The sequence below is a fragment of the Mobula hypostoma genome, chromosome 13 (genome assembly GCF_963921235.1).
Source record: "Mobula hypostoma chromosome 13, sMobHyp1.1, whole genome shotgun sequence".
In the NCBI taxonomy this organism is placed as follows: domain Eukaryota; kingdom Metazoa; phylum Chordata; class Chondrichthyes; order Myliobatiformes; family Myliobatidae; genus Mobula; species Mobula hypostoma.
In genome coordinates, this window is record NC_086109.1 from 35,741,773 (window position 1) to 35,760,635 (window position 18,863).

General features: G+C 39.0%; 1 protein-coding gene across 1 annotated transcript in view; it reads left to right on the forward strand.

The window, feature by feature from the left end:
* LOC134355538 (metabotropic glutamate receptor 4-like) overlaps positions 1-18,863 on the forward strand; it is a 1,343,412-nt gene that overhangs the window by 995,963 nt on the left and 328,586 nt on the right. The window contains exon 8 of the mRNA XM_063065551.1: positions 10,451-10,590. Within this exon, the coding sequence (XP_062921621.1) occupies positions 10,451-10,590 (140 nt within the window). The remainder of the gene's footprint in view (positions 1-10,450; positions 10,591-18,863) is intronic.

Consider the following 18,863-nt stretch of genomic DNA (forward strand, 5'->3'; position numbering starts at 1 on the left):
GTTTGTCATGTGTTTTCGTGATATTATTCTGGAAAAACATTTTTATTGTTTCTTAATACATGCATTACTAAATGACAATAAAAGGGAACTGCGTGTCCTCATAATCATAATCATAATTTAGGTTAAGTGACCATTTATGTTATTTCCATGGGCTTGTTCAATAGTTATTTTAAAGATGGTGCTGCCGTCATGAAAGCTATGCTCAAAATTTTATTTAGAACCTTAAATAAGGGATTTGCAAACCTAAAGGATTTTAAGAATGCTTTGTGATGTGTTCTAATCTCTTTACGCTCATGGCTGTGTGGGTAAACACAGCTGAAATTCCCTCTATAAATTTACCAATGACCCCACTGTTGGCAGAATCTCAGACAGTGATAATGAGGAGTATCAGATTGAAACTGATTGGGTGGTTGAGTGGTTTCACAACAACAACCTTCCACTCAACACCAGCAAGACCATGGAATTTATTGTGGACTTCAGGAAGGGGTAATTAGGAGAACACACACCAGGTCTCATTCAGTGGCCCGCAATTGAAAGTTTGAGCAGCATCGAGTTTCTGGGGGGGGGGGGGTCAATATCTCAGAGTATTGATCCTGGGAGCAACATATCGATGCAATCACAAAGAAGGTATACCAGCAGCAATACTTCATTAAGATTTTGAGATTTGGTATGTCACCAAAGATTAGCAAATTTCAAAGATGTTGTGTGGAGAGCATTCTGACTTTATTATTGGCTGGTATGGATGCTCCAAAGTATAGGATTGAAGAGGTTACAGAGGACTGTAGACTGAGCCAGTTCCATCGCAAGCACAAGTTACTCCACCATTGAGGACACCTTCGTAAGCTGGTGCCGCAGGAAGGCAGCACCCATCTTTAAGGACCTTCATCATCTAGAATGTGCCCTCTTCGCATGACTACCATTAAGGTACAGGAGGTATAGAAGCCTAATGACACACACTCAAAATTTTAAGAACAACTTCTTCCCTTCTGCCTTCATATTTCTGAATGGTCCATTAACCCATGAACTTTACTGCAGTGGCAACAACTCAATACATTAAAGCTTACAGACATGGTAAAGACATTCAGTTGTTGTTCAGATCTAACACCAGAATTGGAAAGAAATATGATCAAAGTGACTTGGACCATGGAATGATTGTTGGTGCTATACAGGGTGATTTGAGTATCTCAGAAACTGATGATCTCTTGGGACTTCTGACACAGCAGTTTCTGGAGTTTACAGAGAATGGTGCATAAAACAAAACAAAAACACCCAGTGACCCACAGTTCTATGCATGAAAACACCTTCTTAATAATAAATGTTAGAGGAGAATGGCCAGACTGGTTCAAGGTGACAGAAAGACTACAGTAACTCAAATAACCACACGTTACCTCAGTGGTATATAAAAGAGCATCCCTGAATGCACATCACATAGAAGCTTGAAGTGGATGGGCTACAGGAGGGGATGACCATACTGGGTTCTACTCCTCTACCTAATAAAGTGATAATAAACCTGATTTTGATTTGGGTAAGGTTGTTTCTCTAGAGTTGAACTGTATGTTGCTGTTGAATCATAGTCAATAGTTTTAAATAAAAATAAAACTTTTGCAGTCTCCTCTGTACTCTATTGTCTGAATATATACTTTATTGAGGATGCTAATTATCAATTGCTCTCCATTACTCTGCCTGAGTGAATCATATATTGATTCTTACATTTTGATACATGATACTTCAAAGTAAATTTTATTATCAACGTACATATATATCACCATATACAACTCTGAGATTCACTTTCTTGTGGGAATACTCAATAAATCTATAGAATAATAACCATAACAGAATCAATGAAAGACCACACAACTAGAGTGGCTAACCACAGTGCAGAAGACAAAAAATGTGCAAACGTATAAAGAAGGAATAATAATAATAAATTAAGAAGCAATAAATATCGAGAACATGAGATGAAGGGTCCTTAAAAGTGAGTCCATTGGTTGTGGGAACATCTCAATTATGGGACAAGAGAAGTTGAGTGAAGTTATTTCCTTTGGTTCAAGAGCCTGATGGTTGAGAGTTCCTAAACTTGGTGGTGTGAGTCCCTGATGATAGACGCTGCTTTCCTGCAACAGCATTTCATGTAGATGTCCTCAATAGTTGGAAGGGTTTTACCCATAATGGGATGGGCCGTATCCACTACTTTTTGTAGGATTTTTTGGTTCCATACAAAGCTGTGATGCAGGCAGTCAATATACTCTCTGCTACACATCTATAGAAGTTTGTCAGAGTTTTAGATCTCACACACAGTATATCGGGTTGCAAGTGAATTGTGCAAAAATCTTTGGCTTTTTCAGCCTTGGCCACTTTTAATATAATTATCAATAACCACTAGAAACACACACAAAATGCTGGAGGAACTCAGCAGGTCATGCAACAACTATGAAAATGAATAAACAGTCGAGGTTTCAGGTCAAGACCATTCATCAGGATGGAAAAGGATGGGGAAAGACACCAAAATGAAAAGGTAGGCGGTGGGAGGGGAAGGAGGGCAAGCTAGAAGATGATAGGTCAAACCATGTGGGCAGGAAAGGTTAGGGGCTGGAGAAGAAGAAATCTGATAGGAGAGGAGAGTGCGCCACGGGAGAAAAGGAAGAAGGTAGGGACCAGGGGACGGTGATAGGCAAGTGAGGTGAAGAAGTAAAAGGTCAGAGTGAGTTATCAGATATCAGTAACCCAATCCATGTTGAGTTTAGGGAATTGTAGCTGCAAATATTGGAAATTCATTCAACAGTTCTCAGTGTAAACTAGCTAATGTGATCAGTAAGTGCAGTGATCAATATGGCCAATGGTTGTCAATGTGAAAATGTTTGACATTTTTCTGCAAAGATTTTGTATGATGCCATAATCCTGTAGTTAAAGGTGACTGGAAATGCAGAGAAAATTATATCAAGCAAACCAAATGAATGTGTCTTGGAAGAGACCTAGATTTGGGTTTGTTAAATACAAACCTAAGAAAAAATGCTGCCGGGCTTCTCTGAAATGAAGAGATGAAGTTGTTTGGTTCCAAAGGAAAACTTTTCTTGAGAAAATGGATACTACTAGAGCTGACTCCCTGGTCAGCTGTACTGTACTTGAATATTTTCATGTCAGTGTGTTGTATTGTGAAACTACTTCTCATGAAGTCAATGGAATGAGTCTGAGACAGAAACAAGATATTCATAAAACTATACAGATCATTTTGCATATTAACCAGGATTGTAATTGTGGACAATAATCTGATGATTTTTATGCTTTGTCAAAAAACTAATTCTGTGTGATTTCCTGTTATGATGTTATGTTTGGTCATAGGGCGGCATGGTAACGTAGTGGTTAGCACAATGCTTTACAGCACAGGCGATTGGGGTTCAATTCCTGCTGCTGCCTGTAAGGAATTTATACATTCTCCCCGTGACTGTGTGGGTTTTCTTTGGGTGCTTCAGTTTCATTCCACAATCCATAAGATGTATTGGTCGGTAGGTATACTGATCTTTGTAAGTTGTCCTGTGTTTAGGCTAGGATGAAATAGGGGGATTGCTGGGCGGCGTGGCTTGGAGGGCCAGAAGGGCCTATTCCACACTGTATCTCAATAAACAAATTAAAGAAATAAATAATGACATAATAGGGCTATTTAGCAGAGTTGTATTTGTTATGTTTCAAAATAGTACCTTCAGATAATTGTTTGGCATTTTAGCATCTATGAACAAGTTTGATGAGTATTGCCTTCAACTCATTCACATCACGCAGATGCTTCAGGCTAGCCCAATATTTATTGCTCAGATCTGAAAGCCATTGGCCTAATTAGATCGCTGGGTCACTTCAGAAAGCATTTAAGAATCATTTCTTTGAGCTGGTTGTCGTGTTTAAACCAGACAAAATAAGTAGGGTAGAATCAAAACGTTATTGAGAGATAGAGCATGGACACCGTCCCCTTGCCCCACTATATCCAGGCTAGCAGGTAACCATTTTCACTTATCCTACAATTAATCCATATTTTATTCTCCCTGTATTCTCATCAATTTCACCAAGATTCTACCATTCATCTGCACGCTACAGACAATTTACAGTGGCCAAATAACCTACCAATCTACAATTGTTTTTGAAAGTGTGCACATGAAGAGGATGTTTCCAATAATGGGAGAGGACACAACCTCAGAAAAAGAAGGGTGTCCCTTTAGAACAGAGGTGAGGAGGGTGGTGAATCTGTGGAATTTATTGCCACTGTCAGCTGTGGAGGTTGAAATATTGGGGACATTTAAAGCAGTGGTTGATAGAGTGTCAAAAGTTATGGGGAGAAGGCAAGGAAATAGGGTTGAGAGAGAAAATAAATCAGCCATGATTGAATGGTGGAACAGACACAATGGGCTAAATGGCCCATCTACTCCTTTGTTTCATGGTCTTTTATGTGAGGAAGCCAGAGCAACCAGAGGAAATCCATGCAGTCAAAGGGAGAACATGCAAATTCTACACAGATGAATGTCTTTCTCTGAAGGCATCAATGAGCAAAATGAGATTTTACAACAATTCATTAGATTTATTATTGATGTTTTAATTACTTGATTTTAATTCCCCAGCAGCCTGCTGTTAGTCCAACTTCTGGTTCTAGATTAATATCCTGGTCACTATACAAGATATTAGGTAGAAGCATATTGGAATTGTGAATAGAATGAATTATTTTCTTAAAATGAAGGCTGGGTGAGAGGAAAAAAATGTTGCCTCCAGCTATTTTAGTTTCACAATCCTTGGAACAGTCAAAGACTGGGAGCACACACTATAAATTAAAATCTGAAAAAAAAAACAAGAATAAAATTAGTGAAGAACAGGATGATATTAAAAGATAATGCCCATGGAAGATTCTACACAGAACATCACCAATCATGCCTCTATATAACTAACATTCCAGCCTGTGCTGGTGCTTAAGAATCACTGAGGATGAAAAAATGTGTCTTAGTGTGAAACCGATATACGGAAGATTTAAAGTAGAGAGTAAAAACTTTGAAGTGTAACCAGCAACAATTACTAAATAATCTATTTGTCTTTACAGTGACACAAAATTCAGTTAGCATTGGCAACTACAGCGAGGTTTGTTGTTGATTTCTCAAAAAAAAGAGTAGTATTTCCTGATGAATTATTCTGCCAACTTAAATGAAAATGAATAAACCCCGTTGAACCAAGCAATCATTCCTTAAAGTCAAATAATAGGTACTGTGGATTAAGCTACCATTTTTGTTCTTCTAAAAATATGTGTTTCCTTCCTGATCAGTTCTCATTGATATATATTTAATTTTGACTTACAATCTATTGCTATGAATAAAACATGTATTAAAACAAACTAGGAGTCCTAAGCACATTACATTGTTACAAAACTGAAATATATTATTCAAACGGTTCATCAGGCGAGGTTCTTCAGTCATGTGTGGTTAGCTGAGATCCTTTCTAAAAAGGTTCTGTAACAATGTTTAAGTTGTAGTTATGTATGAGTTTTAATTAAGTGGTTAACCTCTTAGTGCATTAAGTTTATAAGAAATCCTCAGGCTATACATTGCACATAGAACAGGAACAGGCCCTTTGGTCCATCACGTTGTCATCAACCGTGACGTTTATTTAGCTACTCCTACTTGCCAGCATGTGGTCTGTATTCCTCACTTGCTTGCCTACTCATGTATCTGTCTCAACGCTACTTTATCATTGTTATTGTTTCTGTTTCTAGCACCTCTCGTAGCAGTGCATTTGAGGCACCTATCATTCCCTGTGTAAAAAAAAGTTTGCCTTGCACCCCTCCTTTAAATATCCTCCTCTCACCTTAGAGCTGTGCTACACGTTTCAGAGTCTGATATTTGTTGATTCCATCCCAAGAAAGAAGACTCTGGCTGTCTACCTTATGTATTCCTCTCATGACTGTGCCAGCTTCAATCAGCTTGTCTTCAGAATCTGACACTCAGAGAAAACAATCCAAGCTTATCCAATCTCTCCTTGTAGCACATGCACTCCAGTCCAGGAAGCTTCTGGATGTACCTTTTCCATGCCCTCTTGCAAGGTTTCGCATCCTTTCTTTAGTGTGATGACCATTACTGTATGCAGTACTTCAAATGTGGCCTAATCAATATTTATGCAGGTGCAGCATGACTTCCCAATTTATAAAGTATATTCAATCATCATCATCAGTTGCCATGCCCAGTTTGAGCTTTGACTGCCATGGCCCACACACTTCTGTTTCGGGTGAAGTGGATCAATTCATTGGTATTCATTTCCAGTTCTCTGGCTGCTGTCTCCATCATCATTTATCTTTGTCTTCCTCTTGCTTTCTTCCCTTCAATCCTTTCCATAATTACCGTGCATTCTAACTCCACTTTTCTAATCATATGTCCATTGAAGTTGCGTTGCCTTTTCATGATCACATACATTATTTCTCTTTTTGTCTTTGCTCTGTTCATGACATCCTCGTTAGGTATTCGTTTTGTCCATGATATTCTTTGCATCCTCTTCAAAAACCACATCTCTGCTGCTACAACTTGTTTCCTCATGTTACTAGATATTGTCCAATGTTCTGAGCCATATAACATAACTGGATAAACATAACATTTCAGTACTCGGAGGTGGGTTGTCATGCCTAGTTTAGTATTGGTCAGTATACTCCTCATTCTGGTAAAGGAGCCTTTTGCCATCCCTATTCTTCTTTTGACGTCCATGTCACACCAATATAAGGTATATTCAATACCTTACTCATAAAGACAAACATGCTGTATGCCTTTTTTACTGCCTTATCTACTTGTGTTGCCACTTTCATCGCACTATGAACCTACTGTGCATCCTAAGATCCCCTCTGCACATCAATGTTGCCATGTTTCCTACCAGTTACTGTCCAATTTTTACTTGGAGCACCATTTGATGGTCATTGTATTAATATTAGTACAAAACACAATCCAGTTTGTTCCTGGGTGGTTTACAAAGTAAGCAGGAAGGAAAAAAAAATACTGCATATTGAAAAAGAAAACAGAAAACGCCAACAACAGTCAGAAGCTTGGTCAGTATCAGGAGGGAAATAACATTGACAACTTTTCTGTTTGATGACCTTTCATTATAACTACAAAGGGGGAGAAAACAAATATGTTTTTAGGGCAGTGGAAGGTGACAGAAGAAAGGGAATATCTGTGATAGAAGGAAAACAAAGAAACACTGACAGATACAGGGTGGTGTTGGTGCTGGCTGACAGAGAGTGCTGAATGTTTGCTCGTGGCATCTGGCATGTTTGAAAACTGTGTAAGTAGAGAGATATGAATGACATTAGAGGAGAGAGAGGAAACATATCAAATTGTGAGATGCTCGAAATAATGATTAAATTTAAAAATGCCAATAATTCAGGGAAATCTGTGGAACAAGGAAATTGAGTTAAAGCTGTTCAAACACAAATTTAAATAGCAATGATCATTATCCTCAACTTGTGGTTCACTGATCAGTAGACTGAAGATAAGCAGGAAAGAAAATATAGTAACACATTTACGCAACGGGTCTGAATACTTTGCAATATTTTATGGTGTCAGAAATAGGGAGTGAAAACAGATCTGCAGACAGGAGCTTAAAAACAGGTGACCTTCATGTTTGGAGGGAGAATAGAAGGTTGGTGGGATTTGGAGAGAGTTTGAATTCCTAGAAAATGGCCTAACACAATTTTCAACAATGCAAAGCACATTATCTGCACATGCATCAACAACTGAGCTGAATAGTAATTGTTCATTTATTTATATTTTTGCACAAATGCAATAAGAGCATATTTTTCTTCAGCATCCAAGATTTTTGAATTGAGTAAGGGTAAATTTCCCTTACAGGAACATGGATAAACAGGGGTTCACCTGTAATTATCCTTGATGTGAAGATAGCATTTGACCTATCATGACAGCTCAGAGCCCTGGTACAACTGATGTCCATAGATATCAAGGGGAAAATATTGCAGAGGTTATATTCCCACTTTCCAGAAAGGAAGGTAACTGTGGTTATTAGAGCTCAATTATTCCTGCTATAGGATATCACAACCGGAGTTTTTTTGGGGCAGGATCTGACACTTCACCATCTTTGGCTGCCTCATTGATGATTTACACAATAGACACAAAAGATTCTGCAGAGGCTGAAAACCTGAGCAATGCACACAAAGTGCTGGAACAGCCCAACAGGTCAGGTAGCATCTACACAGGGAAGTAAAGAGTCAACGTTTAAGGCCAAGAACTTTCATAAGAAATGGTGAGTCCTGATGAAGGGTCGTAGCCCAAAACGTTGACTGTTTTTTCTCTCACCAAGCTGCTACCTGACCCATTTGTTCTTCCAGCATTTTGTGTGTTTAATCAATAATGACTTTCATCTTCTTCTTGGGTCCCTAGCTCCCAGTGGAGCATCGGCCATTGATCACTTCCTGTCTCCGTCATCCAAAGTCAATGGTATGGTTGGAGTTTATCAATGATTCTGTAATCTATTGTATGCTCTGTACAAGGGATTAGCCTATACAGTTGGCCCTCCTTATTCGCGAGTTCTGCATGCACGAATTCAACCAACTGTGAATCGGGAAAACCCGGAAGTTCTCTCTCCAGTACTCGTTGTTCGAGCACTGTTTGCCTCGTGTCTCGTTCATTCGCTACTTTGTTTCTGTGAAAAAATGGTTCCTAAAAAGCAATTACTTGGTCAAAGCAGTTCCTCAAAGGCTAAGAGGGAGCGTGAAGTGCTATCTCTTGCTGAGAAATTAGAAATATTAGATCTTTTGAAAAGTGGCGTGTCGCATTCCAAAGTGAGCCATAAGGTCGGTAAGAACGAATCAAACATTTGCACAATAAAGCAGAAAGAAGCTGAAATTCGTGGAAGTGCTAGTGCTAGGGATGGCTGGCTGGCTATGTAAAGCGCTACGGCCTCAAGAACTTAAAGATCACGGGAGAATCGGAATCGGCTGATGCTGAGGCAGCATCAGTGTTCCTGGAAGAGCTACGATGGTTGCGTCTGTACTGAACATGTGCAGACTCTTTTTCTCGTCATTATTCCCTAAACAATACAGTGTAACAACTATTTACATAGCATTTACATTGTATTAGGTATTGTAAGTCAACAGAACAGAAACACTGAGGGCGGCGGGTCCTGTGCTGCCCTGGGTCCTAAAGTCCACCCGCACTGAGACAGGTTAAATAAGGGACTTGAGCATCTGCGTTTTTTGGTATCCGCGGGGGGTCTCGGAACCAATCCCTCGCGGATAGGGAGGGCCGGCTGTACAGCTTCACCAGAGCCCTGTTGGCTGACCTTACCCATGTCTACCTTTTACAAAGGGGATGTAGGGTTGAACTTTGTGAGGCATTAATCACTTTGCTTCCTTCTAAATGTCAAAAGTGAAAATGCTCATCACAGATTACACAGTGTTCAATTACGACTGCAGAAAGATTTACATAATTTGATGATGTCTAAATAATGATTTGAAAATATTTTACTTTCCTTCCTAATTGCCAGGACTAATTCTGGAACTCTCAATCCACTATTGTACACTGATAAGACTGTGACTATTCCGTAAGTTGGCCACCACATTCTTAAGAATAAGGAGGGATGTGTAATAAATGATGGGTTTGCCAGTGATATCATTATCATGAATATTGACAAAAAATATTTTTAAAATGCATATAGCTAAGACAAGGGTCTTTAAATTGTTCATAATATCTCTCAACACACTCTTACCAATAAATACATAATCTCAGTGGATCATTGATAACAGCTTTCTTGAAGAAGCTGCTCAAGTCACAATGACAGGGTTGTGAGTCTGACACAAGTAAGCCATGCTCTAATACTGAAGCAGCTCTAATATGTCAGAGTATTTGTGAAAATCTGGACACCGTTTCAGTGGGCAGATTTCTCAAAGGTCTACTGGGAAACTGCAATGATTTGGGTTCCATTGCTGAAGTCAGCGAGGAGCCATGTGTTGGATTGCAATGGGATTTGATGGCAGTGGTCAAAAGCAGTAGTTCAGCACTTTTATGTTCAAGCATGCTTGAATGAGAGTCCAAAACATCAACACAGTTCCAGAATTAAATGCTGGCACTAACACAGAGAACAGTTTGCATTTCAGCAGAAATGTTGAACTGTTACATTTGTGCACTTTTGTGGCTCAAAACCTTAAAGCAATTGGCACGAAAGGGCTTTCCAGATCACTAAGTTCCTTTTCTTATGAGTAGTTGAGATTCTCTTTAAACTGGAAAGGTGACTCAGTTACTTGCAGCTTCCACACTGATGTTTCCTCTAAAGCTTTTGTTAATAATAAAGTTCAATTATTACAATCGACTTTAGAAATGAAAAGAATGCATTATTAGAAATATACAGGAGAAGTATTATTACTTTGGCCTACCTCATGAATTTGTCTTGAATGGTTTACAAGTATAACTATTTATTCTCTGATTATCTGCAGGAAGCGCAGGAATCCCTGTGACCTTTAATGAAAATGGAGATGCTCCTGGACGTTACGATATTTATCAGTACCAAATCAAGGACAATTTCACACGTACCTATTCAGTCATTGGACAGTGGGTGAATAAACTTCATTTAAACGTAAGCAACATGTCAGATTTTTATAATTTTCTTTTAAGAAGTTTGCAGTTTTTACATGGAATGTGCGAATTGTGTATGGTTTTTGAAGCACTCTTGGTGCACTGATTCTTGCCAGTCCATTGGTAGTGCTATAATGGAGTATCTAGTCAAAGAATATCACTACCCCCCATCGTCTGGGGCAGTACTGCTCTCTGTAACTAAAATGGAGTCTAACCCAAACATTTGAACACAAGAAAGTTGTAGAAGCATTTGAATGTAATGGTGTGGAAATGCCACAATAATAAGTGTATAGTTTTTGAGATGAGGTGTTAAGCAGAAACCCTCTATATTCTGGCAACTGAATATAAAAGGCTTCAGGACATTATCTCGAAGTTAACGAGGAAGGGTATCCTCGGTAATAGTCCATCCTCACCAACATCATTAAATCAGATGAAATATAAACAGAAAACTCTGGTAACACTCTGTAGGTCAGGCAATATTTGTGGAAAGAGAAACATAGTCAACTTTTCCAATTTGTAGACTCTTCATCAAAACCTTCATGGAACAGGTACTGACTGATTTGCTGAGTGTTTTGTGCTTTTTGTGCCTTAGTTCAGATTATCAGCACTTGCAGTTGTTTTTCTATTCAACCAAATAAACTGGCCTGGCCGTTACCATATTGTTTATAGGAACTTACTATTTTGAAATTGATTGCCACAATTCCAACTCAACAATATTAACCAGATGCCGAAAGTACTTGTTTGTCTCTAAAATGTTTTGAACCTCTCTGAAAAGGATTTGAAAGGTTCTGTGTATGTCCTTGTTTTCCTTTCTGTTTCAGCTGGTGTTGCACTATGTATGCTCATGAAAAGATACTTAACAATAACTGGGTGGCCAGTAGGATTGGTGGGATTTCAGGACCTGCTGTATTTTCAGTTTGCCTTCCATTAATGGTTTCAGAATGGTGGAGCAAACAAAATGAATTATCAGCTTCTCACACCATTGAATTTTTTAAACAAGGGCAAAATGAAACTGAAATGTTTGAATTAATACTGACCCAACAGTGTTTTAGAAATTGTGACCTAAATGGTTCCATTTCACCAGTATTTAAACCAACAATTAGTTTTATAGAAGTTATTATTCAATCATTATCAATGCATTGTCTCCTTGGCTCGGATGGTACCACTCTTTCCTCTGAATAAAATATTGCAGCTATTACCCTATCTATCCCTTCAGAACCCAGCAACCACCCACAACTTCTTTACAGTTTGGGATCTGAGTTCATAATCCAAAGTGACATCTTAAGTGCAGTATTTGAGAAACAGCTGACAAAGAATGGCCGTTGTGCTAGTTCTGATTCAGGCATTATTAGAAGAGCAGGGAGACCCGAAGGTATCTTGTCAAACATTATCCCTCAAATGGGATAGGCAAGGAATGGACTGACTGGTTACCAATTTGTTTGTATGTTTTTGCTATTGTTGTTATACTCAATTAATTTTAAGTGAGTTTTTTGAAAAATATGATCAGCTACAAATCCAGTAGGTGTGATAATTGTTTTTGAATGCTGAATTTTAAACTTGCCTGGGAACTACTGCAATATATAGTTCTAAATAGTAACTTCTGATAAAAATCATGGCCACTAAGAAGCAAGTCAAACTTAATGAAAGATATTTGTCTTTTCATACCATAATTAAAATCGCAGAAGACGAGTCTTTGAATCGTTATAGAAATGAATGTTTGTAGGTCTTCTTTAAAAACACACAGAACTAATAGCAACCTTGACATTTTCAACATAATGTGTTTGAAACCTAAGTTCCAAAGGTGCCATTATTGCTGATCACAGTTGAAACAATGAGAATATATTCTTTTAACTAATAATTTATCCATTGTAAAATACCCTGAAAAATGTATATCTATTAAAATGAGGATTTTTTTTATGATGATGCACTAAGCAATAATTGCTGATTAGTAAATGTCATGGCCCTCAAAATTGAGATTTTATTCATGCATATTTAAAATTCCCAAAATGGATATTTCAAAGTAAAGTGATTATGTTTTTCCTATGCATATGTTTCAATTGTTATTTAATACAATGTTATATTTAAAAAGTAGTTTCATATAATCCCATATCCTTAGGTTAAAGATGGTGTGCAACCGCCAGTAGCTTGAAAGCAAAGAAATTCAATAAAAACATTACTGATAACATTTTTTTGAACTAAATTGTGGTAAACTATCACTGCAAATGATGAAGAGGTAAGTGAAGGCAAAGCGAATTCGAGAGGTGTGCCCTGCTGGTGTGCTGCAAAATCGACGCACTTGGAGTTGGAGCTGTGATGGTTGGAGTGAACGATTTGGAGAGGAGAAGGTGATGTAGAAGAGTTCTGAGACCCGTCCAACTAACTTGATGCAAGGGTGGATTGCTCTAAGCGCTGAGCCAAAATAGAGAGGTGGAGAACGGTTTCTTCAGCAGCGAAATCTAGGCTGAAGTGAATCACTGGGTGGCATGTTCTAGGCCCAGAGCGATTTGCCACGGCAGGACGCGGGTCCTAATGTGAGGCACAATCTGCTGCTTGGATAACTTAAACGCTGACCATCACGGAAAGGTAGTGTGTTGTGAATTGGGTGACGCTGAATCGTTCTAATCACCAAGCTAATTTGGAAAGGTCAAGAACAGCTTCTTCGGCAGTAAAATCTAGGCCTGGAGCGATTTGCCGCTATAGGGCCAGATCCTAATGCGAGGTACAGTCCACTGTGTGGACAATTTAAATGCCAACCCAAATAGACTGGGGCTCCTCTCTCCACGATGTCAAGGGTGCGAGACCGCTCCTGGCTGCTGTGCTTCGTGTCTGCAAACTTTGCAGCGACTTGCCTCACTAATATGATGAGCTGAAGCTTTAGGCCTACACTGGACTGTTCCAGGGATTTGGATGTAAGGAGCAAATGGTTTGGAATGCTGTTGCTACTCACTTTGATTATTTGCATGATTTGTGTTTTTTTTCCCTCCTTCTCTGTGTGCATTGGGGGTTGGTCTTTACCTTTTTTTAAATCAGGTTCTTTCGGGTTTCTTGTTTTGCGTCTGCCTGTAAGCGAATAAATCTCAAAGTTGTATAATTTATACAATCTTTGATAATAAATGTATTTTGAATCTTTGAATCCTTGTATGAACAGGCCCTAATTTGTTTGGTATGTTAGAAGATCTGATGCAGGGTTTTACCCCAAATTATCAACAATTCCTTCACCCCAACAGATGCTTCTCAAACCTCAGATTTCCTCCAACAAGATGCTTCTGTTTCTGATTTCCAAGTTTAACTGTACAAGTGTGATCACTGGAAGATCCAGATTATTTCTTAGCATCAAACTGTCCAATAGCCTCACTATTATTCCTCTCTGAATTCAGGTTGCATTTCCTCATGTTTTGCACTATGGTGAAACACTTGAGAGGCCAGAGTTGATTCTATCTTCTTGCAGAACAGTGCAATTAAATTCAAAATGTGAAGCTGCTGTGTGGCTTGACAAGGATACATTTATAATGTACTGTATAGAGAAAGAGATAGCTGGTCCTTTGGGTCAAGTAACATTTGCTAGTTGATTTGTTGGTGGCTGCTTTATTTTCTGTTTAAATACCAGTGGTGACCCATTATCTGTGACATTATCTTCCCCCTTCAATCACCAGACTTGACTAATCTGCAGGTATGCCTTTCCCAGTACTGCTACATGTCACTGTGCTTCGAGCGCAGAGATGAAAACTACTGTGATCACACAGATCATGACATTTTACTTTGGAATTTACTCTGTCATCACAATTGTAACTTGTAATGCTCATCAGCTTGTGCTTTTGAACCAGGGTGGCTCTGCCTTCCATCGACTCGAATATCTAACTACTTGAGTGATTACCTGTTGAGGATATGTGGCATTTTCTACCCTGATATCACACAGATAAAAGCCATTTGAGATTATATCCTAACATTCAAAGAAGGGTAGGTTAACCAGGTTACAAGGAATCATTCCAATGTGTCAGCCATTTATAAGAGAAGTATACTGTGGATGATCATTCTCAAATTTTGAAGGTTAAATTCAAAGGTCCAATTTAATGTCAGAGAAATGTATACAATATACATCCTGAAATGCTTTTTCTTTGCAAACATCCACAAAACCAGAAAAGTGCCCCAAAGAATGAATGACAGTTAAATGTAAGAACCCCAAAGTGCCCCCCAAGCTCCCTCCCTCCCACACGTCACATTATAATTCTTGCATTTAAAAGCCCACAGATCCACAACTCTGATTTTAATATAACTTCAGGTGATTGTTTCTTTATCTGTAGTTTATCTTGGACAGACTTTCTTTTCTGTCAGTCCTTGGGGGTTAAGATTATCTTCATTTGAGACATGTTTATCAAAACATAGAGTGGAATGTGTCATTTGTGTCAATAGCCAACACAATCCAAAGATGTGCTGGGGGCAGCCCATTGGTGTTGGCATGCATCCCGCGCACGTCTAGCAGGCCCAAAACTTACTAGCCCAAATGTCTTTCGAATGTGAGTGGAAACTGGAGCACCCAGAGGAAACCCACGTGGTCAAGGGGAGACTAAACAAACTCCCGCCGCTATCTGTAAGGAATTGAATCCCAGTCACCGGTACTGTAGAGCATTACACTAACCACAATGATGCTGCACTGCCACTTATTCCTTGCCCACAAGCTGTAATCAGTAACGTTTGTCAAAAACAGAGCATTTCATTCTAGAGTACATTAGATAATGACTCAGCTATAACTCACCATCACCTCTCCTGATCTTTATTCTGTTTCAGATTGATTAGCTACAATGCCATCAACTACGAAATCCCCAAGCTGTAGAACCCATCCTCTAAACATCTGTTCATCTATACCTGCATCTCACTTTATAGACTTCCCTGAACACCTTCCTCTTTCTCTCAAGCACTTTTCTGTACTATAGTCTCCAATATGTATTTGATCAAATTTGGTTTGATAATGTTTCTGTGAAGTTTCAGGGGGCATCTTATGACATTAAATGCATTATATAATTAAAACCTGGTGCTACATCTAGATATAAATGTTCCATCATTGACAGCTGTTGCTTTAGCCATCTTGGCTATAAGATCTGAAATTCTCTTAGCAAGCTTTTTAAAAACTTTTTTTCAGTTATTATACTTAAGTAACTTGTGTATAATAACAAACAAATTGAAAAAAAGCTTGAAAAATTTTCAGATCTTTAACAAACAAGGAAATTATTATACTCAAGTTAATAACAGGAATTCTGCAGATGCTGGAAATTCAAGCAACACACATCAAAGTTGCTGGTGAACGCAGCAGGCCAGGCAGCATCTCTAGGAAGAGGAACAGTCGACGTTTCAGGCCGAGACCCTTCGTCAGGACTAACTGAAGGAAAAGTTAGTAAGAGATTTGTAAGTGGGAGGGGGAGGGGGAAATCCAAAATAATCTTAACATACTTAACATGTTCATATGCTTCTGAGTTTTCCTATTTTAATTATTTTTTAAAAACCAATTGTCAAAAGGAGCAGAGATTATAAATTCACTTATCAAGAAGAAACATTTAACAAGATGGGAATGATGCAAATTAGAACATATTCCAACTTTAAAACAAAATGTGTATTGCCACTTTTTTCACTTGAAAGATCTACTACTTTGATAATGACTCACATCAAATAGATTCAGCAAAGCAAATTATAAATGGTCATTAAAAAAATTGTTAGAAGATAAAAGTAAATTAGGACCATAGCAAGCTGGTTAAAATTATGTCACCCTAGGGTCTATAACAAAACACACAAGATAGGAATTGAACAATCCCAAGGAGTCAATTAACAGATATAAATATCAAAGTCACTCTTGGAAATTCAAAGTAATGGAAGAATTAAATGCATAATGAAAGCAATTTCAGTTTGACCCTATTTCAACAATCGGCTTTAGTAAATCAAAAAAAAAACTGTAGATCATGAAAAGGTCTGCAGATGCTGGACATCCAGTGCAACACATGCAAAATACTGGAGGAACTCAGTGGTTCAGGTGGCATCTATGGAAATGAATAAACAGTCGAAGTTTCGGGGTGAGACGCTGCTTTGGGACAGGAGTGGAAGGGGGAAAATTCCAGAGTAAAAAGGTGGGGGGAGGGGAAGGATATTATCTAGGAGGTGATGTGAAGCTAAGTGGGTGGGAAAGGTAAAGGGCTGGAGAGGAAGGAATCTGATAGGATAGGAGAGTGGACCATGGGAGAAAGGGAAGAAGGAGGGAACCCAGGGAGAAGTAATAAGCAAGTGAGAAGAGATAAAAGGCCAGAGAGGGGAATAGAAGAAGGGGCAAGGGGAGAGAAAAAAATTACCGGAAGGAAAATTAATATTCATGCCATCAAATTAGAGGTTACCCAGATGGAATATAAGGTATTTCTCTTCCACCCTGAGGGTGGCCTTATCTTGGCACAAGAGTAGACCATGAACCAACATGTTGGAGTTATAGATACTGTTAATCTTTAAGAATAAGGGGTAGACAATTTAGAACGGAGTTGAGGAAAAGCTTTTTCACACAGAAGGTTGTGGTTCTGTGGAATGTTCTGCCTCAGAAGGCAGTGGAGGCCAATTCTCTGGATTCTTTCAAAAAAGAGTTAGATGGAGCTCTTAAAGATAGAGTGAAGGGATATGGGGAGAAGGCAGGAAAAGGGTACTGATTGTGGATGATCAGCCATGATCACAGTGAATGGTGGTGCTAACTTGAAGGGCTGAATGGCCTACTCCTGCACCTATTGTTTATTGTCTATTGTCTATTGAAAGATGAGCAGACAATTTTCTATATACTCAGCAGTTGAAGCAACACCCATGGTTAAATAAAGCTTCAGATCAACGGTCTCTGGTCAGAAGTTTTGCTGTCACAGACTGCAGTATTTTTTAAAGGTATTTGTGCCACAAGTCTACATACTTGAGTGGGTGTTTAATGTGAAACAATCTGTTCCAGAGGTGAATTATTCCTGGCATATTTGGTTGGGGCACGATGATGTGCTCTCCTTTGAGGTAAATAAGTGTTCCATGGAGGGCTTGAGCTAGCTTTCACAAAATTATTAGCATGTTTATATAATGTATTAGAGAAACACAGAAAACCTATAGCACAATACAGGCCCTTCGGCCCACAAAGCTGTGCCGAACATGTCCTTACCGGAGAAATTACCTAGGGTTACCATAGCCCTCTATTTTTCTGAGCTCCATATAACTGTCCAGAAGACTCTTAAAAGACCCTATTGTATCCGCCTCCACCACCATTGCCAGCAGCCCATTCCATTAGACACAAAATATGTCCTAACATACTTTACTGGAGTGTTCCCAGACAAGGAACATGAGTTCCTCACATTGTGCTTGTGAGTGTCAGCACCTTAAGGAACTTAAACTTGGCTGAATTGCAGACATTGCAATGCAACAGTGAAAGATGGAATTTCATGGATAGTTTAGTCCCAGAAGCAGCAAAGTCATTTGGTTTAGGTTGAAGCCGGTATTTGATGCTCCTCATGACTAAAGTCATCAGAGAATGAGAATCCAGCATGTGGTAATGCTGCAGTCTTAGCCTTCAGCTGTCCATTAGTTTTGAAGTATTTACTTTGTATGGATATAAAGAAAAACAAGAAAGGACAGTCAATCTGGTCATGGTATATGGTGGTACAGGAGTGAGGTTAAGTCCATTAGATATAGGAGTAGAATTAGGTCATTTGACCCACCAGCTCCGCCACTTCATCATGACTGATCCATTATCCTTCTCATCCACATTCTTATGCCTTCTTCACATGCCCCTTAATGCCCTGACTAGTCAAGAATCCGTCAACCTCTGCTTTAAATGACGTGGCATCCATAGCTACCTGCGGCAATGAATTCCACAGATTCACCACACTCTGGCTAAAAATTGTTTTCCTCTTCTCAGTTCTAAAAGGACACTCCTCTATTCTGAGGCTGTGTCCTCTGGTCCTGGACTCTACCACCACAGGAAACACCGTCTCCATATCCACTCAATTAAGGCCTTTCGACGTTTGTTAGGTTTTGAGAGGAGGTCACCCCTCATTCTTCTGAGTTCCAGTGAGTAGAGGCCCAAAACTATCAAACACTCCTCACGTGACAAGCCGTTCAATCCTAGAATCTTTTTCATAAGCCTCTTTTGAACCCTCTCCAATGTCAGAATATCCTTTCTTAGAAAACTGTTTGCAATACTCCCAGTGAGGCCTCACCAGTGCTACACAAAACTTCAACAATACATTGTTGGTTTTATATTCTAGTCCCTGAAAGAAATGC